General features: G+C 33.5%; 3 protein-coding genes across 3 annotated transcripts; 2 read left to right on the top strand and 1 right to left on the bottom strand.

The window, feature by feature from the left end:
* Nucleotides 1-4,928: 4,928 nt before the first annotated feature.
* Nucleotides 4,929-11,281, top strand: LOC118039061 (UDP-N-acetylglucosamine diphosphorylase 1). The gene is made up of 15 exons (XM_035045638.2): nt 4,929-5,238; nt 5,326-5,380; nt 5,473-5,624; nt 6,755-6,794; nt 7,394-7,486; nt 7,561-7,673; nt 7,768-7,842; nt 8,064-8,103; nt 8,205-8,287; nt 8,375-8,452; nt 8,713-8,856; nt 9,390-9,457; nt 9,927-10,041; nt 10,125-10,281; nt 10,966-11,281. Exons 1-15 carry the CDS (start codon nt 5,089-5,091, stop codon nt 11,061-11,063), a joined length of 1,461 nt encoding a protein of 486 aa, XP_034901529.1. The 5' UTR covers nt 4,929-5,088; the 3' UTR covers nt 11,064-11,281.
* A 793-nt stretch (nt 11,282-12,074) lies between these two features.
* LOC118039062 (urease accessory protein D) lies at nt 12,075-14,866 on the bottom strand. The gene is made up of 8 exons (XM_035045639.2): nt 14,638-14,866; nt 14,469-14,534; nt 14,235-14,309; nt 14,046-14,090; nt 13,448-13,681; nt 12,862-12,944; nt 12,608-12,773; nt 12,075-12,418 (listed from the first exon to the last, which is right to left on the bottom strand). The coding sequence occupies exons 1-8, from the start codon at nt 14,737-14,739 to the stop codon at nt 12,305-12,307; spliced, it is 885 nt and encodes a 294-aa protein (XP_034901530.1). The 5' UTR covers nt 14,740-14,866; the 3' UTR covers nt 12,075-12,304.
* A 4,187-nt stretch (nt 14,867-19,053) lies between these two features.
* LOC118039060 (choline-phosphate cytidylyltransferase 1) lies at nt 19,054-23,825 on the top strand. Its single transcript, XM_035045637.2, has 8 exons — nt 19,054-19,581; nt 19,715-19,828; nt 21,011-21,106; nt 21,745-21,787; nt 22,641-22,796; nt 22,890-22,970; nt 23,345-23,455; nt 23,560-23,825. The coding sequence occupies exons 1-8, from the start codon at nt 19,433-19,435 to the stop codon at nt 23,692-23,694; spliced, it is 885 nt and encodes a 294-aa protein (XP_034901528.1). The 5' UTR covers nt 19,054-19,432; the 3' UTR covers nt 23,695-23,825.
* Nucleotides 23,826-24,858: the final 1,033 nt, after the last annotated feature.

Raw genomic sequence — 24,858 nt, 5'->3', positions numbered from 1 at the left:
AAAACAAAATTATATTGGTCTTTAAATGTTTGTAACCATCTATCATGCTTAAGAATATATTAATATATATAATTAAATACATTGCATGCTTAATTTTAATTATTGACTTTATGTACAATTTTAAAATAATATTTCTAACACTTAAAATATTAAATCAAAATTTTGGATTAAAAAACTCCTTTTATTTTAGACAAACTATTTTTCAAAACATTATTTAATTTAAATCCTAATCCTATTAAGATATTACAAAAACAAAAATTGAATTAAAATTTTTAATTCAATCCTAATCCTATGAGAAAAAATTAATTTTATAATTAATTTGATTTAGGTTTTAATTTAAAATATAAAATGAATATTATAAGGAGGGACAGATTCATAATTCTATCCAATATACTTATATTGTAATAAGCAATAAAGCACAAGGGTAAATTTGTAAATTACACTTAAAAACTTTACTGTAATAAGTTATAAAGTATAGGGGTAGAATTGTAATTATGCCCCTAAAAGTAATATAATAAAAGATGCACGGAAGATTCGTATATTTGCCCCTCATCTTCTTCTCAACCACCGCAACTAGTAATGGGCTCCCAGCCCACCGCCGATTGCTGGTCTGGCAACGGCAACAAAGGCTATCATCACCAACAGTAGCCATCATGCGTGAGGCATCAGCCTCGCGTATGGCTGCACAGCAGTGCCAGTAGCTTCTAGCGCTGCTGTGGGAGGCAGCAGCTTGCTGCCTCGCTGCCAGCGGCGTGCTGGGCCTGCTGGCTATACGCGACACACAACTAGCAGCGCCAGCAGTGTTGGCCCCGCCGCTAGTTGCTTTCTCAGCCACTATACGCTTACAAATGATTAAAACGTAGCTAACAGAAAGTACTAACTGATTACAAATGAGAACAATATTGAGTTATCGGTAATTACATCATTGCAAATGTATAAAATGCTCTTGGAACGCTGGACACAACAGCAACTAGTTCATCATGCTGCAATTCAACACTTTTTATGACCTCAACTTTCTCTTCTTTAATTTTACTGCCTAGCTTTTAGATCCTGCACGAAAACAAAAGATATGATTTCCACTAATTGTTTAACGGCTAAGTTCCTCTTGTGAATTAACATATTAATTGCATGTGAGATTAAGGCCTCGTTTGTTTTCTTGGAAACTGGTTTCCGGAAACAAGTTTCCAAACTTTCCTGTGTTTGTTTGTCATTAGAAAAGTTGGTCAATGGAAAATACTTTCCGGTCAACGGAAAACACTTTCCGGTCAATTTTAGTCAATGAAAAATTTGGTTTGGTTTTCAGGAAAGTATTTTCCCTTTAGCTGTGTTTGTTTTCCGGAAAGTGATTTCTAGGAAATCACTTTCCAAACTTTCTTGTATTTGTTTGCTATTAGAAAAGTTGGTCAATGGAAAACACTTTCCAGTAAAATAAAAATTTAGCTTGGTTTTCAGGAAAATGTTTTCCTAAAAAAATTTGGGGGAAAACACTTTCCAGAAATTGTGAAAAATTTAGAAATGTCATTATTTGCTGATTATATCAAATTTGATCCTCAAAATTTTTGATCGTTATATATATTTTGTTTTTAATATTGATTTTCAATTTCATCTCTTAAAATTTTATTTTTATATTAATTTTGGTCCTTATTTTTATAATTGTTATTTGTTTTTTTTCTTATCATTTTTTTATTGAAATTTTTTATCTATCAGATTTGATACTCATTCTTTTGATTGTTACTTATTTTATTTGAAATAATTTATGAAATGTTGATTATTATTATTTTAATTTCTTCATCTTTTATTTTTTTAATTTTTTAGATTTGATCTCTATTATTTTGATTATTATTTATTTTATTTGAGATAATTTATGAAATTATATATTTTTTTCAATTTCATTTTCATTCAACTTTTTAATTTGTAAGATTTGTTTCTTATTATTTTAATAAACTTGAGAAAAATAAAATGTTAATAAGTTATTTTTCAATTCATTTTCCATGACATAACCAAATACTAGAAAGTGTTTTCCAGCTTTATTTTCATTACACTATCAAATATCGAAAAATACTTTCTCGAAATTCACATTTTTTTAAAAAAATTACTTTTCAGTAAACAAACGGGCCTAAAAGAAATCTTGATATTTTTATTGAAATAACCCTACTCTGTTTTTCAATCTACTTTAACGGGAGTTCTCGTTTTTAAATCAATGGATGAAAGAATTAATGAATGGCAACTTATTTTATTCATGCAATGACTCTGTTTTGCTTCATATAGTATAATTATTTTCATACATCTTATTACTTTTTTTTGTACTTTAATGTATATCATAAATTATACTAATTAAAAATTGACTAAAGAATGGAGAACTGTTAGACTTGATTGACCCTTTCATAATTAATGTATAACAACTTCAGAAGAAAGAGCGATTGAAAGAATGGGTTTCCTCCTTCATTAAAGAAAGAAAAAAAAAAAAGCTTTCCTCGTAATGTGATTTTGGCAGTATCAACCATAAATGGGTCCAAACTCCAAACAAATCCATAATGTAATCAATAAAAAATAATAACTACTACTTTATTGGTATGAAATTCATTTTGTAAGAACTAATAATGTGTAAAATGTCCAAGGGACTGATACTTTTCTAATGATTTCCTCCTCCTCCTTTTTTCTTTCAAATAATTTCAGTTGTCTTTGGCGAGGGAATATAATAGAGAGAGAGAGAGAGACAGAGAGAGTAATGGAGGTAAAAGAAATACTTTAAAAACATACCAAATTTATTAAGTAGGTCATCCCAGGCAACCTCAATATGTTTGGACATCCATATAAATTCCCACATCCTCTTGTTGCACAACCCTTCAACTACCTGAATATTATTATTACAACAACCAGACACATCAAAACACTTCTTTAATTAATTAAATATTATTGTAATAATTATGAAAAAGCTAAAACAACGTAGAAAAATGTTGTAGCTCCGCACATAAAAACACTATTCACTATAATAATATAATAACAATTTTATTTTTTTGCATAGTTAATTTATCATTACTAAATTAACTAGAAACAAATAAATTATTTTTCATCTTAATTGTGCAATTAAATAACCAACCTACCCTTAAAAACAAAAAAAATTAAACAAGTGGCCCAAAGAGCATTTTTATATTTTCATAATAGCTTTCTCATTACTTTAATGTCAACTAAGGAGTAATTTGGTATATGCATAAATAAAAAAAAAACACAACAAAACAACTATAATGCCCTTAAAACAAAAGGTTTAAAATTGGAGTAAAGAGGCAATTTTGTCTTTTCATAATGATTGTGTATTATTATTAAGTCAGTTTAAGGATAATTTGATATTTGGATAAATTAAAAAAAAAAAAGAAAAAGAAGCAAATGTACTGCAGCAGTAGACTCCTCCGCAAAACGTGCTGCGTGCGGTGCCTTTTAACATCTAAAAATGCTTTTCTGCCCTGTCGTTCCTATTGATGCAGTGGTCGTGTCGTGGGCTATTCTAGTTTTTTCTTTAGTTCGATATATGGGCAGGGCTCAATTGGATATTAATAGGTAAGAGAAAAGCATCATCATGCTTCGATCCAAAAACCAAAAAAAAAAAAAGTATCATTAGATTATAATTCGATACACGGTGAGGGCCTAGTTGAAAAAATCAACTAATCATGGCCCATCAGGATACTAGGGGTATGGAGGGTGGGAGGCATGCGCACTGGACCCTTCTCCCATTTAATATAAAGTGCTTCAATTTATTCAATCATATATTATATGATGCTCTTGCAAGCGACAAGAAGTTGCTACAGCCCGAGAACATTTCTTGATCTCTACTTTCTGCGTTAATATTACATGAAACTCAAATCATTATTGGTTAATATGGTTGTTGAAGCAAAGAAGAGTTAAACTGAATGCATTGATCTCGATCCATTTAAGAATACCGTGTCGGCAGGCCGACATCCAGTTTTTCCAGGGTAAAGTCACGCCATTCCTGTGCCTCCTTGAATGTAGTGAAATATATCTCTCGTTCTCACCCAACACCACCACTGTTTTCAATCAACTCACCAGATTATTCTAGTAAAACAATTAGAGGCGACGTTAAATATAGTCCACATGCTAATCGTTTTCTCTAATCGATTTAAGAGTGTCTAATCGCTGTTTTTAAGACACAATTAAGGTAATTACATACTCCGACCACACTCGTATTATTGCATGTCATATATGGAAAGGAAGGGCGTGTTTTAATATTTTAGACTTGACAAGTAAAAATGCTGAGCGGGGACTTAATTGATAAAATTGGTAGCTAGAGGACTCAGACGAGAAGATATATGTATAGTTAAGGGACTGGTCTGAGGTTTGCCTAAGAGAGAAACAGTAATTTGATACCTAACATAGTGATTAGAAGCATGACATAAAACCCAGCTCGACTCGAAGGTTGACTCGAAATACAAACTATCTGAAGCCTTGATTGAGTTTCAATTGGTTAAAATTAAGGTGAGACTCAATCTCTTTTTTTTTTTTTTTTTTTTAATAAGCTCTAAAAATATAAAATTAATTTGTGAATAAAATATTTAGCCTTACATATTTTTTTATAATCTACATCCACATGTAATTTTTTTTAATTTTTTCATGTGTGGTAACTCTATATATATATATATATATATAACCTTTATTTACAATGGAATAACTATATATATATAAATTATATACATATAAAATATTTTTTAATTTTGTTATGTGAGATTTTAGAAGTTCAAATATTTTTTAATTTTTTTTAGCTGATCCAGGGCAAGCGGTTTGGCTCCTGACTCAGCCTTTTGGCCGGGTAATATCAAATTTAATAAGTATTATTAGGAGAAATAACCTGGGTTAATACCGTAATTGAAAATGGATGGAATAGGTAGTTGCTTAGAGAGGACGCGCAAACAAATAAACAGACTTTGTTGCTACTACTGTTCCACTCACTCACTATCTTCGTTTTTCTCTCTATAAGCTTTTTAACCAGCAAACCGAGACCGAAACACAGAGCCACAGTGAGAGAGAGAGATCTAGAGAGAGATAATTTCCTGACAGATTTAGAGAGAGAAACTGGAAATGAGGGAACCAACTGAAACTAACAACGGATCTCCTCCACCTCCACAAGCGTTGCTCGAGAGGCTTAAAGATTATGGCCAGGAAGACGCTTTTGCCCTCTGGGACGAGCTCTCTACTGAAGAGCGAGAACTTCTCTTCAAGGACATCGAGGTCAATTCACCCCTTCTATCTCACTCTATTAGATCTTCCCTCTCTTTTTTCTCGCAGTGTTAATTGAATTTGGATTGTTAATTGCAGAGCTTAGATCTTCCAAGGTTGGATCGGATAATTCGATGTTCGCTTCGATCTCAAGGTCTCCCTCTCTAATCGTGTTGAAACTAATTGATATGAATGTGTAGTTCATAACGTGTGATTTACTGTCTCGTTTCGTTGATTAATTTACAGGGCTACCGGTGGTGGCAATTGAGCCGGTGCCGGAGAATACCGTGTCGACGGTAGAGGAGAGAACAATAGAAGAAAGAGAGAGATGGTGGAAGATGGGATTGAAGGCAATCTCTGATGGCAAGTTGGCTGTTTTGCTATTATCTGGTGGCCAGGTACCATTTGTCTTTTTTTTTTTTCCTTTAGTAATTAGCGCTGAGTTGTTAATTGTCCTTTTCCGTTTATTCTTTTCTTTTTTGTGAATTCTATACTTTTGAATATTGAAAAGTGGTTGTTGTTTGTTGCTTGATGAAATGCATACCTACATCTCTTTTATTAATTTATCCATCACACTTTAAAAGCATAATTATGGCATGATGTGTACTTTTTGGGATGGTTTCCACACGAAGACAATTTGATGATTGGGTGTGTGTGTGTTCAATTAATGATGTAAAAGTAGGGACCAATGAGTGAGCAACCAGTCACTGTTTACTTTATCAAACACTGTTAATTGAATGAGTGTTACATTAAGTTTGCCTGTCTTTCTTTCTCTCTCTCTTTCTTTTAGGTGGTATAATGTTGCTTTTATGGATGGAAGCCCACTTTTGACAGTTTGCTTATGGATATGTTTAGATAATAATTTGGAAAGCAAGGGCTGTGATTTGTTCTTTAGGATTAATTATTACATATCTAAAAGATGCTTTAGGCAATTATGCACACTTTTTTCATTAGAATATACTGTATCGTATATCTATTTTATATACTCACAGAGGATTTGTTGGCAGATGTGAACTTTTTTTTAAATCATATGTACTGGGATCAATTATTGCAGTAGAAAATTATTGAGCATCATTAGATGTGGATGGGAGCATGTTGACATGCCAATTACCATCCAGTTCCATACCAGTAAAATTTCGTCGGAAACTAGTGGAACAATTACAGTGATGTTCTTCAATTATATATTTATTTATTTATTTATTTATCTGTTAATGTATTGGGGGCATTTATTTGTGGATCAGCATCTAAATTTTGGGGGACCACAACAGAGAAAGTTTTAACTGCCTCCTTTCATCCCATGATTTATACTAGAGCTCTTTACCATGTTGAATTACAAAAAATATCCGGGATTGATGTATTTTATGCTGGGATTGTTGCAGATAACACATTCTTGCTTGTGGTTGCATGTACACATGATCTTTTATGTTCCGTGTCGTTACTCCTTGGTACTTTTTTAACACTTGTTGCATCATTTCTAGTGTGAGCTTGACAGATTTTTTGGTGTGTTTTTCATAACTGAAATATCCAGGGGACAAGGCTTGGAAGTTCAGATCCAAAAGGATGTTTCAGTGAGTAATTGCCATTTTCTGCAATTGTAGTTTCTTTGCTAATCCTGTCTTGTTTAGTTGGCAATGTTAGCTAGCGATTGGACAAATGGACACATACTCACATTCAAATGCACTCAGTAAATGTCCGAGAGAAAATGAAGTGCATTTAAATATTGGTACTCATTTATTATGTACAATTGTTGAAGCAGAAGAAGATTTACTGTCCAAGTTGGCTATAAGATAAAAATCGAGTAAAGAATGGCTTGGATAGGTTATTCTGCAACTCAATAATTATAAATTTGATTCTGGAGCATTAGGTTGTAATTTTCTTGACTCTGCAAGTCTGTAAGTTTTCTTTAAGAAAAAAAATCGAATGCATTTTTTTTTAATGAAAGAAATAACAATAATCATTTCCTTGAATTCCTCTTTTTGGCTATATGTACCTAGATAACTTTAAAGTTAACTCCTCTCTAATGTAAAAGGTATGTTAGGATGCCCTATCTGATTTATACTAGTTAGATATATCTGAAACCGAGAGCTTTAGTGATTTGAATATGAAATATATGTCAAAATTTTCCGTAAGTGTTTTTGTTATCACACTTAATATATTTTCTTTTCAGATATTGGACTTCCATCTGGCAAGTCCCTTTTTCAACTTCAAGCTGAGAGAATTTTGTGCGTCCAAAGACTAGCAGCTCAAGCTTCAAGTGAAGGTAAGGTTTTATTCTTAAAGCTCTGAATAGCAAGTCTTTTTTGACACGCTATCCCTAAAATTTATCACGTGCAGGTTCTGGTAGTTCAGTTTCAATACATTGGTACATAATGACCAGCCCGTTCACTGATGAAGCCACAAAATATTTTTTTGAAAATCACAAGTACTTTGGCCTTGAAGCTAATCAGGTATGGAAGCTTCATCTCATCAACCATCTAAAAGTACTCACCAGTTATTTCTTATACTTTTTTGCTTAATTTGAAAGATATTTCGTTGATGCAGGTTACCTTCTTCCAGCAAGGCACCATACCTTGTGTTTCCAAGGATGGTAGATTTATCATGGAGACTCCATTCAAAGTATGGTCTCTTTTTGTAAATGAGCTTAATTAGAGTCTTTAAAGATTTTGTTTATCCAGTGTAGATTATACGGTCCCCTGGATTTTTCCTGGAATTCTTGATCATTTTGATGACTACTATTAGCCCCAAAATAATGATTTTATCTTCCCATGTCTTTGAAGGGTCTAAATTTATATCTTACTTCAACTTTCAATTGCATGATCTTGATTTTATAAAATCAGGTAGCTAAAGCTCCGGATGGGAATGGAGGAGTATATTCAGGTATCCTTTCAAAATTGAGGGCAACATGCTGGAGACTCCCCCCGATTTCACATTATGACATAGCTGCTTATTGCTTTGGTTTTGTCCTAATTTTTCTGCAGCACTGAAATATTCAAAATTATTAGAAGATATGGCCTCAAGAGGGATCAAGTATGTGGACTGCTATGGAGTTGACAATGCACTGGTGATTTTTTTTTTACAGTGCTTCAATTCTATTAACTTTTATAAATTTTCTTAATTAAAGAAATAGTGATTAGGGTATTGAAAGCAGGTTCGTGTAGCTGATCCAGCTTTTCTGGGATATTTCATTGATAAAGGTGTAGCGGCTGCTGCAAAAGTTGTCCGTAAGGTAGTAATCTTTATCTATATTTTGATTCATTTAAGATCATTAATAAAAATATAAGCTGCTGCTGCAAGAGTTCGGCTCCACAAGCCAACATAGGTCATAAGAATGAAAGACATAAACTGTGGTTGAATATTAATCTAGAAAAGTTAGAAGCTAATCTTCTGTGGATATTTTTTATCAAATGTTGAACTTGGTCTTTTTTTAGTACAACAGAAATTCTCAAAATTAGTGCAGCTTAATAGCTACAAGCTATTTGATTACAGGCATACCCCCAAGAAAAGGTTGGTGTTTTTGTAAGGCGTGGTAAAGGTGGACCTCTCACTGTGGTTGAATACAGTGAGCTGGATCAGTCACTTGCTTCTGCAATCAACCAGCAAACTGGACGTCTTCGCTTTTGTTGGAGTAATGTATAGTCTATTTGTATCTTCTTCTTTTAATCTCTTATGTTTGCATAATTCTTATTATTGCACTTCCAGATGAAAAATTCAAATCATTTATTGCTAGAAATTCACAAGTTTCTTGGGCTCAATAACTTTTGATGTTAGACATGAGATTACAATTTCAGCCTTTATTTTCTTCATTTTTTTTCTATTTAATTGGTTTTAATTTCACCATTTTTAACCACTTCAATTATAGTTGCATTAGACTTCTATTGATGATTTTTGGAGTTATGTGAACTGATTTTCCTATGCTTTAGAAGGTCATAATGTCTTAGTTAGATACGCTAGGTGAGACTTGTCATGTATTCACTTTGAAAATTGCAGTGTGTCATAGACTTCTGTTGAGGTGAGCTATTGAATGTAGTTCCAAAAAGGCTGAGAGAGGAGAGAGAGCAGGAATGAAGTTCTATTCTTTTGCATCAAACTTTGTGCTATCTTGTTATCACATTCTCCGAATGTTGTCTTCCTGAAGCTGAACTATTGTGACTTTTGGTTTTCAGGTGTGCTTGCACATGTTTACTTTGGATTTTCTAAATCAAGTGGCAAATGGCCTCGAGAAAGACAGCATGTTAGTGTCTCTTGATTAAATAAAATTTAACTATTACTATCTGATATGTCTATTCTTTCCTGCAATTTAGTTACATGTTTTGGGCTGAACACCACTCCTCTAGCATGATTTTGTTGATTAATGCTCATTTTGTTACCACATGATAGTAAGCGGGTCCATGTAGTTTGCATCTGCAGTTCATATTTGCTGCATCATTGACATACTTTCTAATTTCTATATATATTTTTGTCCAAAATGGAAATTGTTTCAGCCCCTTTGCGGTGACATTATATCCTACCTACACCTGTTTGGTCAATGCATACAATCAATATGCTGTATATGATTTTTCATGTTAGAATAATACATGTGATGCTGCTGCTGCAGAACTGAGGTCTAGGTTTCCAATTGAACTTTGCTTTAAAATTTTGAATAAATACCTATTTATTAATTAGTTTGAGGATTTTAATGTGCACATGCATTGTGAATGCAGTTACCATCTAGCTGAGAAAAAAATTCCTTCTATTCATGGTGGTACAATGGGATTGAAACTAGAGCAATTCATATTTGATGCATTCCCATATGCTCCTTCAACTGCTCTTTTTGAGGTGATTTTATTTACAACTCTTGCTTCATCAACCCTTGTTCCCTTTTCTCTCTACACTTTAAAATTGCTATAACCGAAGTGCAGGTACCACGGGAAGAAGAGTTTGCACCTGTAAAAAATGCCAATGGGTCAAATTTTGACACCCCCGAGAGTGCTCGGCTGCTTGTGCTTCGACTACATACTCGCTGGGTAGTTGCTGCAGGCGGCTTTGTAACACATTCAGTGCCTTTATATGCAACTGGTAATTGTATGCTTTATTTTGCTTGCTTAGTCATAGTAACATCGTGGAAAATAAGTGAATGCCTATAATAAACCAATAGGAATATAATAGAGGAAAAGGGAAAGAAGGGAGAGGGGTGGTACTTTAAGAGTTTAAACTGAACATGTTTGTTATTCTGGATAGATCATAGAAGACCCGTAGATCACTTCTTCTTTTAGTGGTAATGGAGGTTAACCAGGAACAAAGGCTCTGACTAGCTTGGTATTATCTTCTTTTGTTTGCGCTAGAGACAAGATTGATTCCTGCTCAATCATTTGGGTTTCCTCTGTTTTTTGCCAGTAGCAGAGGGGCTTTTTTCTAAGAGAAAGGGAGACCTCTCCCATTATGTAGCCTAATCATTACCTAGTAAAAGATGGATTGTGAATTTAAGTATGCCTTTTCAATTTAATAATTTAAAGCTTAAACTCATACCAAGATGTCCACCTTGTACGGGTTCATTAGGTCTGCTCTGTAGCATTTAGCTCAAGATTGGTCCTGCCCTGTGTAAGTTGTGCTTTGTAGTTTTGAGAACTAAGATCAGCGGGATAAGTGGGAAAGAGCTGTGTTTTGAGAGGTTATGACTTGGTTTAAATCACAGTTCTAGCTTCTAAGAAGCATTCCCAAAGTATAATTAATTGTCAATTTCTCTGCCTACTTGGTGTACAGGTGTGGAGGTATCACCACTTTGCTCTTACGCTGGAGAAAATCTAGAAGCCATATGCCGGGGAAGAACATTTCATGCACCTTGTGAGATAACATTCTAGTTGAATTTAATCCAAGTATTCTTAATTTGTGCGGCTCCCATTGGAATGAGGTTATGCATCCCATGCATGTGTTGTTATGATAGATTAGCGAGAGAGATAAAGTTGTGAGAGTTTCCGGGTTTTGTTATATCATATGGGCATTATTATGTCAGTAATTTGTTATATTATTGGAATGGTGCAATTTTATTAATGTATATCATCCACTATTGTTTGAGCAATGGTTTTTTTTTTTTTTTTTTGTGAGCATTGATCCCCTTTGAAGTTCGACTAACGGTTATTACCTGTATCTGCCATCGTATATCGAGCTATCCGTTATATACTGGTTTTCTGTTTTTGAGTTTTTCACAGCCAAAATAATGGATGCTTTGATGCCTGTTGCTTATGTGCCCCTCCCCGTCAATTAAAAAACGTAGACATCACAGAAATTAAGCATTCCCCTCTTTTTTTTTTTCTTTTTCTTTTTTAATTATAATATAGAATAGAGTCACCTGCAGGCCACGGCAGCCTAGAATCAAGGCCCAAGCAAGCATGCATAGCAGCAATTCAGGATAATTCTACCTGCATTTTACGCAGCCTAGATCTAGAGAGTACAGAATGCATATTATGCCGTAGTTGCTCCCTGCTAGCATCACAACATGACTTGCAACATGAAGCAGATCAGGGCCAGGTTCTAAAAGAGAAAGGGACCTTCGAGCTCTACCACTCATACTTTCTTTAGATTCTGTCAAGCTCCAAATGAAATTCTGAACATGAGATTACTAGAATGCCTTGTGCAAATAGACCTTAGGTCTCAACAACAGATTCTTGTTAGGACAGAAGTTGCACGGACCGCCTTTTTTTCCCCATACATGCAGCCCAACATGGATGTTAGACATCAGAAAACTTTCAAAGAAAGATGATTCTCTCTCCAAGCAGCCAGAAAGGCTTCCAAAAAAAAAAAACAGGGTTAACAAGTCCATCCACGAGTTTATATAGCATACAGAATAAGCAGAGATCGGACTTAAGAATCACTTGATCAAGAAGAAAATTGCCTTGTACATTTATTAACTCAAGTCAAGTCATCTGACATGTTACATGGTATACACTTCTTATCTGAGGAAACATGTCCTAGAAAAGGCTCTGCTTGAAATTATTGATTTGAAGGAAGCTACAGATAGCATCATGGCTGAAAGAAATGATTCCATGCATTAGTAACGAAGCTGCAATAACAATTTGCACGGAGAAAAGGATTGCCAGGCATTTCAACGATAGGGCAACACCCCAATCAGAGGCTCCATGCCAACCAATTGATGCTGTAAGAATTTGTATACAGATTCAGTTGTCATGGCAGCTACTCTAACAATAACACCTATTCCCTGCAGCAACAGAAAACCAGAGGCTACTTTGTTACATTCATATCTACAGGGCATAACAAGCAACGGTAAAGATCAGCAAGCTAGTTCAGAAGGTCAATTTGCGGCACTCTTTCAATGTCAAAGAGAATGAGACAAGAATGGCTGTTATATCACCATATCAATCATGGCAGAAAGAAAAAAATAACATACCTTTGGACCAAAGACACTGCAAGATGCAATAAATGATGGTTTGGTGAAATGCCTAGAATTTGATTGTGCGCAGCCACTTAAGCCAGTGAAAGGAATGTGCAATTGCTCAGACATCATCCTTTTCACATTTTCTTGAACTTCACTTTGAATATGCTTCAGCTTTGGCCTACAAGAAAGAAAAAACTAGATCATAAACCATCAGTTCATCAATCACCAAACTACAGACAAGTTACACCACATAATGAAGTATCGACCCCAAGAGTATGATCATTGCAATAACTTGGTAGCCCCTCATGCGTTCAGTGATAGGAGAAATGTTTTGTTGCTCCAACAATACCTGTAATAGAATGGTAAGCCAATTCAAGCAATAACTCACATGATTGAGTATGAATGTGACCACAAAAAGGTGAAAAATGATACCAAAAACTAATGAATGGAGGATATCTTTTGAATTATGCTAAATGACGAGACAGTTCCTGCTATTTGTTGGAAGAACTGGAGAAAAAAAGTGGAAAAACAAAAAAATATACAACAAAAGAAAAGAAGGAAAAAAAAGTCACAAAGTTAGAACATAGGCAACTTAAGCTGTTAGGTGAGATGATTCTTTGATAAAAAAAAATATTGGTAAGGAAGAAAGCTAAAAGAAATAAACTAACTAATAAAATACGACACATTAAAAAGTTGGAGCAGCCTTGGACATTTAAAGGAAAACAGAAATAAAGTGACCATGCAAAGAGATAAATACAGGGGAAAAAACAATGGCATCTAAAAAAACAGTATTTCTATTGATGAACAAGGATAATCCCAATCTGTACTATAGAGATGCAGAAAGAACATTACAGTATCTAGAAATAAGGGCTGATTATCATCCAAGAATATGTTGTTGGTGCTCTTATAGAGATCAAAATCCCATTTCTCTCCGCTTTCATGACGCCCACTGGTAAACCAATCAACAATTACCAAATTGGAATCCAGAAGCACTTTGAATACTTGTTTTTGAGAGTATCTTGCAGTTGAAAAACAGGTCACTGGATCTGGAAGGATAGCCAAAAGAGCATCGCTGCCAACTGTTACCTACTGCATGGCATGAAATAGCCACTATCAATTGAAAAGACCATCAATATAAATATATTGTGGAGTTTCTTATGAACTTTCTCGCCTTACTCAACAAACAATTCTTGTGCTTCGAATTAAAAAAAAAACGAAAAATTACTAACTAGCAGCCAATTTATTCCACGAACAACTAGAGGTTCAGAAGAAAAATAATTATTGGGACATGTTTTCAAGTGAAAAAAACACAGTATAATCAACAAAGCATCGCTGAGAGCATAATGTGAATATCATAAGATTTTCTATTAGATGTTGTAATTACTTTATGCTTTGAAGATAACAATGCATTTTGGTCAAGATAATTATTCAGCTTTTGAAAGATCGTTACCTCCAGGAATTGTGCAGAACATTTGGATCCCACAGACTTGTAGACCTATTATTCAAATAAGTTCAAAAGGAATAAACATTAATGTATTGGATTAAGCAAAAATTAGAGATACAATATCGAGGATTAAAAGATAAGTCACATTTATCAATGAAAAAAAAAACCCTAAGGAAATCAATAAAATCAATTAACCTTAGTGGAAGCTTGAGTTGTGAAGACAGTGGTGCATCCATCTCCAATTTCAAATTCACATGATATAGAGTCCCCCTGCACCCAAAAGAGAGTACATAAATAAACAAATTAAAAGGCCAAAAGAACACACACACACACACACACACACACACACACACATCGAAAACAGGATAAGGGCAACAGCAGTAATCAAGCAAAGATCGAAGAAGAAGAGATGGAGGAGCATTAGCATACAGAAACGATGCCACCGCCGTAAGTGAGGGAGTAAATCCAAACGGAATCAGTTTTACAAGGACCCGCCTAACAAGAAAAGCAATAACATTCAGGAGGATAGTCTTAGATTGCTGACATGATCATAATAGATAAGAGTAGCAAACGAGAAGAGAGGAGGTTAGTTGGTTACCTTAGAGGGAACGATGAATTTGAGAGGATACTTAGAGAAGCATCTTGTCACTGTTGATTTCCCTCCTACCTTTTCCACTACTACCTTCCCTGTTCTTTCCATCTCTCTCTCTCTCTCTCTGCATAAAGTCAGCGCTTCACTCAGTAACAAGTCCGGGTCACGGCTCACGAGTGGGCGTCAGTCGCTTCTTTTTTCTTTTTTTCATATTTTTGACAAAATTAAATCTCTTAATAGAAATTTGGAGAAATGGCTAAGCTTATAAGATTAATATTCTATCTATTTTTATATCTTTAATTGAGACAATTAACAAAGAAATTAAAATAAAATGAACATTCACGGTAAAAATTGCGTTGTCGTAGTTTGTTTTAACTTCTAGTTTTTTCTTTTTTATTTTACTTGTGTCTTTACCAATATATTTATCTTTTTTTCCTTTTATTTTTATCTAAAAATTACTAGATATTTCTCTTATTAATTATTATTTTTTAATCTATTTTTCTATGTACTTTATAGTAACCCAACTCTCAATCTACACACACAAGTTTCTTTTAATATCACTAAACTTCATGGTTAACATGTTAATCTTTTAGGTCACATATTAACATTTATATATTTTTATAATAATAATTAAGTAAAAATTGACTGATGATATGCATAATTGAGATTAAATTTAAATAGATTTTTACAAAGATCATCAACAAGTATAGAAAATTAAATGAAAAAATAAATCAATAAGTTCAAGATACAAGGCAAGTGAAAACTTAGTTTTTAAGGATTCATTTTAGTGCTTATTATGTAAATCTTTATATCTTACTTGATAGCACAAATTAAAATAAATTCACACACTTCACATTGCATGCATTATATGATTGATATGTTTATAAATGGTTTAAGATTTACCATGCTTAAAATTGTTTAAACTAGATTTTAAGTTGAACTAGTTGATTGTTTGGACGTATCAAGTGAATCGGTTAGCCACTTATTTATTAGGGATTAATACAAGAGAATCTGCATGAAATAGTTGATCGTTTGGCTTTGATCAATCTAAACTGATTAACCATTTTAGTTGTTAGAAGAACCATAACAGCTATAAAATAACTAATTTTTTGCTAGAATATATATATAAAAGAGCAAAAACAATTTCAAATCATCAATTCTAAATCATATTTATATTTGTGCATTAAAACCTTTATATTTTTGCCCAAAAGTATAAATTCTCACTCACTACACTTAAATACCTTCTACATTGTAAGTGCTATTGAGTGAGCTATAGAGATATAAGCTTCAATTATATTATTTACTTTTTGAAAGAGTATTGTTACATTTCAAACAATTATAATCATTCAAGAGTTCAAGTAAAAAACTCTTTATCATTAGGGAGGTATTTCATCAAAGTAAAAAATCTTGAAAATTGTATTTATTCAAGTGGTGAAAAGGGCTTAGTGAGGATTCATCAAAAACATTGTAATTTTTGGCTTGAATTAGTAAAGAAAACAATGCTCAATATCAATTTTGTACTTAAGGTGTGGATGTAGGTTTATCGAACCATGTTAAAAACCGAGTTTGCAATTTCTATCCCTATATTCTTTACTTTAAGCACTTCAATTATATTTTTGATCAATTATGTTTAATTGAGTCAATTGCAATATTTATTATTATTAGTGAAACATCTAATTCACTCTTGTAGATGTTATTGTTGCTTTAATCCTAGAATAACAATCGGTATCAAAGCTTAGTTCTCATTTATATAAATTTGCTTAGACTTTGAATAGAATGACGACCATTAGTTTTAATGTTCAAAATGAAGGATTATCAACTTTTATGACTATTGGAAAGCTATGATGATTATATATATTCAGTCTATTGATTATGATTTATGGCTATCTATTGAAAATGAACCTCACAAGCCTACTAAGATTAAAAATGATATAACAGTTCCTAAAACCAGAAGTGATTATACCGATGGTGAAAGAAAATGTTATCTATAGATGCTAAAGTTATAAATACGTTGTATCATGTATTAAGTAGAATTGAATTCAATTCGATCACATCACACATGAATGCTGGATATATATGGCATGCATTAGAGATAACACATAAAATAATGAATCAAGTAAAGGAATAAAAAAATTGCATGTTAGTGTATCAATTTGAGTTATTTAAAATGATTTCAAATAAATCAATAACTAGTATGTTTACTAGAATAACAACTATCACTAATAATTTGGATGATCTTGGTAGGACTTATATTAATTTCAATATCATGAGCAAAAGTCATAGGTCTTTGCTAAAAACTTAAGAAGCAAAAGTAATGAAAATCTGAGAAGCTAAGGACCTCATTAAACTTTCATTGAAAGAACTCATCAGATCACTTATGACTCATGAAATCATAATGGATAAGTAAGAACTAGAAGAGAAGCCAAAAAAGAATTTGGCATTCAAAATCATAAGGGTGATCATTTTTTGTTCGGTTCGGTTTTTATAAAAAAAAATAACCAAACTGAAATTGTTTTTGAAAAAAAACTGAAACCAGTTCAAACCGACCGGTTTCGGTTTGATTTTTTAGGACAAAACCAGTTCAAACCGGTTTGGCTCGATTTGTCTAGTTTTGGCTCGGTTTTTTTCGGTTTGGTTTTAGTTTGGTTCAGTTTTTTCGGTTTTGGGTTTATAAAACCAAAACCGAATCGAACCGGTCATTTTTTTTTTAATTTTAATTGGTTTAATTGGTTTTTTTTCACGGTTCGGTTTTTTCAGTTTTTTTTTTCGGTTTTCTCGGTGTAATCAGTTTTTTGAATTTTTTTTCTCACCCCCACAAAATCATACATCATGTTGATAGTGATGATGACATGATGATGATGATAAAGTGAATAAGGACATTGCACTTATCACAAGATAATTCTAAAATTTCCTAATAAAGAAGTAAGAGAACAAAAGGTTCTCAAACCTCAAGAAGGATGGAAATAAGAAAAAATATAGTAAGGATGCATTTAAATGTTATAAGTGCAACAAGACAGGACATTTAAAGATTGATTGTCCTCTCCTTCAAAATAAGAAGAAGAACCTTCATCATAAACGAGTAATAAAAGCAATATAGAGTGATGACTCAGACTCTAGCTCAAGTGATGATGAAGAGCATGTTGTAAACATGTGTTTTATAGCAATTGAAAGCGATAATGAGGTAATGTCTTTAGATAATAAATCTGACCTATTTTATAATGAATTGCATGATTCATTTGAGACTTTGTATAATAAATATAAGAAATTAGCTTTCAAATATAGCTTATTGAAAAAAAACTATGCATTTTTAGAGTCCATTTGTTTGCGTTGTTGCTTCTGCGTTTGAAGCAACCACGACAAATATCATGTTTGGTTACATCAAAAACATAATTTAATTTTGGTGGGCCCTATGACAATTCACGTTTTGAACTTGAATTTTATGCGGTAGCTCCTAGCTGCTTTTTAAAATTGAGAGTTTATGTGCACAGTGCAAGTGAATTGCACTGTTCGCGTGAGCAGTGTTTTTTTTTTTATTATTATTATCAATATGTTTATTTTTTGTACATTTTTTTTTTAAAAAAAAAAACTAGTTTAGAGTGAATTAAATTTACTCGCATTGTCATGTAAACAATATTTTTTTCCCCGAAAAACTAGTGTATAGTGAATTACATTCACTCGCACTGTAATATCAAATCAATTTTATTCCTGATAATATTTTATCTAATTTTATTGCACGCTCAAAAAATTATAGAAATTGTAGTTCTTGTCGGATGAATTTTGTACGTAATAGAATTGTAGATGGTTTAATGGAATAATAAAAAATATTTCATATAAAGTATTATTTATTTCATGAAATAATAGCAATAGTTAAATCTACAACATTTAAATTAAAAACCATCAATATTAATATATATTTTAAAATTATTTTATAACTTTAATTTCAAAAGCATTGTTAACCAAACACATTAAACTACTTTTATTCAACCTCAATTTCAATTATAGTTTTAACCAAACACTTATTTTTTCAAATCAACCTCAATTAAAAATACTTTTTATAAAATATTTTTTTTCAAACTACAACCATAACAATTACCGCAATACCAAAGATAATATTACTTCTTGTTGAGAAAGATACTTAAAAAAAAAATTAAGCTTGCGGAGAACGAAACCACTGAAAGGTCTGGGACCTTACTCATTTATTTATTCGATACACTTCTCAAGATGATGCCTTCCTTGCCCTGGGAAACATGGACCATAGGGTTTGGGCCCTACACATTGCACTTGTCTTTTTAAGAACCTTCAAGCTGGAAAGCTCATGCTGCTGTAATTCTTTATCATCAGACACTAAGCATGAAAATGGACCGTCGTATTTGCTTAATAAATGCTCATTAAAGTATATGATAAAGAGAACAATAGAAAAGCCTGGAAGCGAAGCAGGCGGTAGCGGGTACCAGTGGCCGAGAGATAAAATTCCTACCAAAAAAGTAATAGCGAACCCTTTCAAAAATCATGCTTCTTCTTTTTTTTCTTTTTCTTTTTTCATTTGAGTAAAGGAATATTCTTTCGCGAACCCACCCGTCGTCTCAAAATGTCGTTAACCAATCGAATAAAATTAAAATAATAGTGCTAAAGAAGGAGGAGTTATGTCAAGGAAGACAGCGAGAGATTCTGTGTGCGCTGCGCTTAGTTTCTGTTCTGTTCTAAGCACCGCTAAAAAATAAATTCTTTCCTTCTTTCCTTAACGAGAGAGAAGGCAAGGATAATCCCCGTTTAAAGAAGAAGAAGAAGGAGAAGGAGAAAAATGGAGGAAGATAAGGCAAAGAAGAGCTCGAGGACAGTAGAGGCAGCAGCAGAGGAGGAGAAGGAGAGGCCAGTTCGAGTATATGCAGACGGCATCTACGATCTCTTCCACTTTGGCCATGCCCGTTCTCTCGAGCAAGCCAAGAAACTGTATCTAAATTAATTAATTAATTATTATCACTCTCACAATCTCTCTCTCTGTTTTAATTGAATTCAATTATTATTTTCTGTTTCAATTTAATTATTCCCCCCTCAAATAAAAGTAACAGAAACAAGTGGATAGGTTTCCGAATACGTATTTGGTGGTTGGATGCTGCAATGATGAGATGACTCACAGATATAAGGGTAAAACTGTGATGACTGATCAAGAACGCTACGAGTCTCTTCGCCATTGCAGGTACCTTAGCTTTTTATTCATCTTTTCAATTTTTGTTCTCTATTTCTTTGATTTCAAACAGGATTAAAATTCCAATGCATAACAAATCACCATAACTTTTTTTTTAAAGGGTAGTTTCATGATTAAAGAACCTGATTTTTGGGTTTTGAATAACAACCATCAAGGATGATCACTTTGCTGTAGTAGACATGCTTGCAATGCACCAGAGGCAGTGCCAAGTGATTGGAAAGGTAGAAACCAGTGTTTTAAGGATTGTTGAATGTCTTCCCATTCAAACCCATCAAATCCTAACAAACATTGCATGCTTCCAGAGCTTCTTAGTTCTTACCTTCCTACAACCATGGGTGAATTGCGTCAATTAGAGGCCCTTTTCTTTTGGTTCTTGGACAAATCTTTTACTGAAGAAAAGTTTTACTCCTCAAAATGCAGTGAGAAAGGGTGTCCCGCCCTTTCACCACTATTTAATGCATAACACTTACACATGGCTTTGATGAGACCTTGTTCTGTGTTCGTTCCTCCAATATATTGTCAGTCATATCTTCTTAAATACTGCAGCCTAAACAAAGGCCTTCACCTTACAGGGTAGGAGCCAATATAACGATCCAAACCCTTCCCTTTCCTTTCAAGGAAATCTTACTGAATCAAATATTTTAATTAAGATCTTTTTCTTTTCTTTTTTCTAAATAAAAAGAACCAATAACATCTATTCTCTTATATATCAAAAGAAATGAAATTTCCAAAAAAGCTTTCCTTAGCTGATGAGGTGTAGGAATTAGAATGATAAAACTGTGAAGAACTTTAACTGCCTCGTATAAATTTTAAGCCATGAGCGTGGATTGCTGGCATCAATTATTTTTCCTCAAACTGAATTGCATAGACTGCACACAAGATAACATACACATCGAAAAATTCTTCCCTTTGAAGAGTGTGGGGTTTTATCTGTTTGGTATTTCTGGTAGCAGATTGGATAATTATTAATAAATAAATAAAAAAACTAAGTGATCAGGTTACTTCTTCTCACATTTTATCTTCACGGCTTTAATTTGCTGCACTTGTTTCATACTGGGAGCTTGTCTGTTGGCAAAACTTAGTTTTTTTTTATCTTAGATATTAAATTTGAACAAGTAAATTCTATCTAGGGATTACAGTGCATGTAGCATTGATTGGCGATAAATTTTGCAGGTGGGTTGACGAAGTTATCCCTGATGCGCCATGGGTTATCACACAAGAGTTTCTCGACAAGCATAGGATCGACTATGTGGCTCATGACTCTCTTCCGTAAGGTTAATCAGTCCAAATGGACTCATCTGCTTGTCATTCCAACAATTAAAAAAGATTCATGGAAACTGCATGCTTGTGTTTTTTGGGTCTTCCACTTCAGCTATTTGAAGAATAAAAAAATCATTGCTGAATTAGATGATATTTTGACTTTTAGTTGAATGATTTGTGAACCTGCATGGAAACTAAAATGATCTTCTGTATTTGTCTTTTGTATGAGCAAGTTCTGTGTTTGATGCCTTTCTACTACTCTTTTTTTTTTTGGTGCAAAACATGTTCAAGACCTGCTTCTAATTAATTTACTGGCCATATTTGCAGTGGTTGCTATTTTGTATTCCTTCCATTTACCATCTTAGTTACAATAAGTAAATTGCTGATTCTGTTACAACAAATTGTTGTCCATTTAACTTCACTATGTTCTTTACTACTTAATTTTTTCTTGTTTTTGCTCATTTGACATCTTGTTATTGGCAGTACTTCAATTTGGCATCCTGCGCCATAATATATGCTTTCATGTGTAGATGAATTAAAATCTCATCACCTATGTGTTTTTGCCTCCATATTGCTCTTCCTTGAATTTTGAAGTTCCCCACACTTTTTAATATGTTAATTGTTTTCTGTTTGCCTTAAAATTGTAGTTATGCTGATGCAAGTGGGGCTGGAAAGGATGTCTATGAATTTGTAAGTTTGGTGATAACTGAGTTTTGTTTTTCTCAAGCACTGGCTCGCCTTGACTTGATAAAACCTTTCAATAAATGGTGATGAGAATAAAAATCTGCAATTCTATTCTATGTGGCTTGTCATTCCTATCTGGCTCCCTCTGTTACTTTATAGCTTATATCTTCTCTTCCATCAGCATGACTGATTCTTTTATGTGCTAGACCTAATATGTTTTAAGCTCGTGCTACCATATCACCACTGCTTCCTGTATTTTCCCACAGCCATGATGACCCTCTTTGCTCTCATATCCTCACACATAACAGGGAAATATGCCTAAATTTGTTGGTTGATTGATTGTTGAGCGGCATATGATTATTAGTTTCATAAACTTTGGCATTACTTGCCTCAGTAAAGGCCAGTCTATTGTTTTTTCTTAGTTCTCTTGATTTAACCGTCTCATACATATGAAACCTTTTCACAAATGGCAATGGGAAAAAAAAATTTCATTATTCTCCTTCAAAATCTATCCCTACCTGTAAAATGTTGCTATCAGGGTGGTACCTGTTACCTCACTCAAACCATTGCTTCTTGACCTGTATCCTCTTTCAATTTCCTCAGTCACCATTACAAGGCTTTTCTTGAATGTTCATGACCAAAAAATTTGCTAATTTTCTGTTCATTGCTACCGTAGTTTCTCATGGTTTTGATGACTTTTCATGTGCGGCGAACTCAATAGACAAAACATGATATACTCTAATGATTGACATAATTTTTTTGGATCTGGCAAATCATGATTACTTAATAGACTCATCACTATCACAACCAAGTACGACTGGTTTCACTAGAATCCATTTCTGCAAAAATGTTCATGCAGGTCAAGTCTGTTGGGAGATTTAAGGAAACAAAACGGACTGATGGGATCTCCACTTCTGATATTATAATGAGGATTGTTAAAGATTATAATGAGTATGTGATGCGTAATTTGGCACGTGGATATACAAGAAAAGATTTGGGTGTCAGTTATGTGAAGGTTCACTCTATTTGCAATTCTCTTTTCTGAGTTCTGGCTAATGTGTTCTTTCCATGGAATTGATCTGTTTCATTCCCTATCCTCTTGCACTAGGAGAAGCGGCTGAGAGTTAACATGGGGCTTAAAAAGTTGCGTGAGAAAGTGAAGAAACAGCAAGAGATAGTCGGGGAAAAGGTATGTAAATTGCTTTCAAAGTTGCTAATACTTAGTTGTGAGCTTGCATGGCATGCGTGTTGACAATTTGTAGCATGTGATATTTTGTGCTTCTTTGTTGGAAGGATAGGTACAACCTTGATAAACTAAGAATATTTTTCATGCCATGATTGCACCATGCCATGTTGTTTTCCCTTCCCTTGTTTTGGATAGATGCAAATGTGTGCAGAACAATAAAGAAAATCTAAATATTGTTTAGCACACGTGCTGAAGAGTGGAAGCATTATAAGACAAAATAATTTTAGAAGATAACCCGAAATCAATTATATCCATTACCACCACTTGGCAGATGTCCCGTTATAATTGGATTGATATATTCTGCTCTGATGCTGCAGATACAAGTAGTTGCTAAAACTGCCTGTGTGCATCGGAATGAGTGGGTGGAGAATGCTGATAGATTGGTTGCTGGATTTCTTGAAATGTTCGAAGAACGCTGTCATAAAATGGTCAGTCTTCCTTCCTGGCCTGAACTAAGCGGGTGGTAGTCTGTATGTGCATGTATAATCTCTCTTTCTATGCTCATGCCACGTTTGGTGTGCATTTCTATCAGGGAACAGCTATCAGAGAGCGAATTCAAGAGAAACTTACAAAGCGGCAGTTGATAGGTCTTACGTATGATAGATACGATGGTGATAGTGATGAGTACTACTACGATGATGACTCTGGAGAAGAATACAGTGACTAGGACAAATTAAGAGCTTCTTTGTTTATTTTACTACTATTGATGGGCATTGATACTTAGTTTTGGTGTTTTTGAAGAAGTAGGTAGACGATTTCATCTTTGGGAGATGAAACATTGTGTGCAAAATGCGTGCAGTCCAGGGTGCTTTAATATCATTGTGGTTTATAGTTCTCTCTTTAAACACGACAGCCTTGTCTTTCTTTTTATTTTTCCAAAGCAACAAAATCTCGAACTTGATTTTGCATCTAAATGATAAAACGTGGTTTTGAAACTAAAATGATGTTTTGTTTTTTATGTTATAAATACCCGTCTATCAACAGATCATGGAGGAACTGTGAGCATAGCTGCTGCAGCCGCGGCTGCTCTAGCCACACCTCATTTAGATTTTAAGCTTGTTTGGTAATGTTATTATGGTTATTTTTTAAATAATTATTTATGTTAAAATATATATTAATATTTTTATTTTTAAAAAATTACTTTTGATATCAACACATTAAAATGATTTGAAAATATTAAAAATAAATTAATTTAAAATTAATAAAACAAATTAAAAAAATTTTAAAAATACTTTTAAAATACAGAAATAAACATCATAGTGTAATGTCTAAGCATTAAGAACATCTTCAACATGAATTGCACTGTTGGTCAAATGAAGCCAAGAAAGGCAGTGGCAGTGGTAACCTGCCCCTCAATGTTTCAAATGACGTGCATTTTCACCACATCCACAGAATCGTTTCATTCAAATTAGCAAGTGGAACTGAATGCGAGCAGATTAGGTGGTGGAGATGGATTCCTTAAACGTGCAACAACAAAATGATACTGCATCAACACTCCACTAGACAAACAGAAGAAAAACAATCTGGTCCTTGTTGCCCTCTGCTGCTATTATTGCTTGCTTTGTATTGTTCTATAGGCTTTGGTATCACAATATTGTAAGGCATCGCAATTGCACGTCCTTCACACATAGAAGGTGGAGGTAGTTTTCATGGTATCTTTTTCTGCAACAAATTGTCCATCCCAACTTCGAGATTGCATTTTCCTTCTTAAAATAATGAGTTTCAAATTTGACTCATTTGGGAAATGATGCACTTCGTTTGCTAATAGAAAGAAATGTGTGTTTGTGTGTGTGAAATTGAAAGGATGGGATATAGCGGATAAACATCTAAT

Source organism: Populus alba, chromosome 1 (assembly GCF_005239225.2).
Source record: "Populus alba chromosome 1, ASM523922v2, whole genome shotgun sequence".
Lineage (NCBI taxonomy): Eukaryota > Viridiplantae > Streptophyta > Magnoliopsida > Malpighiales > Salicaceae > Populus > Populus alba.
Note: the sequence above shows the minus strand (reverse complement) of the source record. Positions and strands in the feature narration are given on the sequence as shown.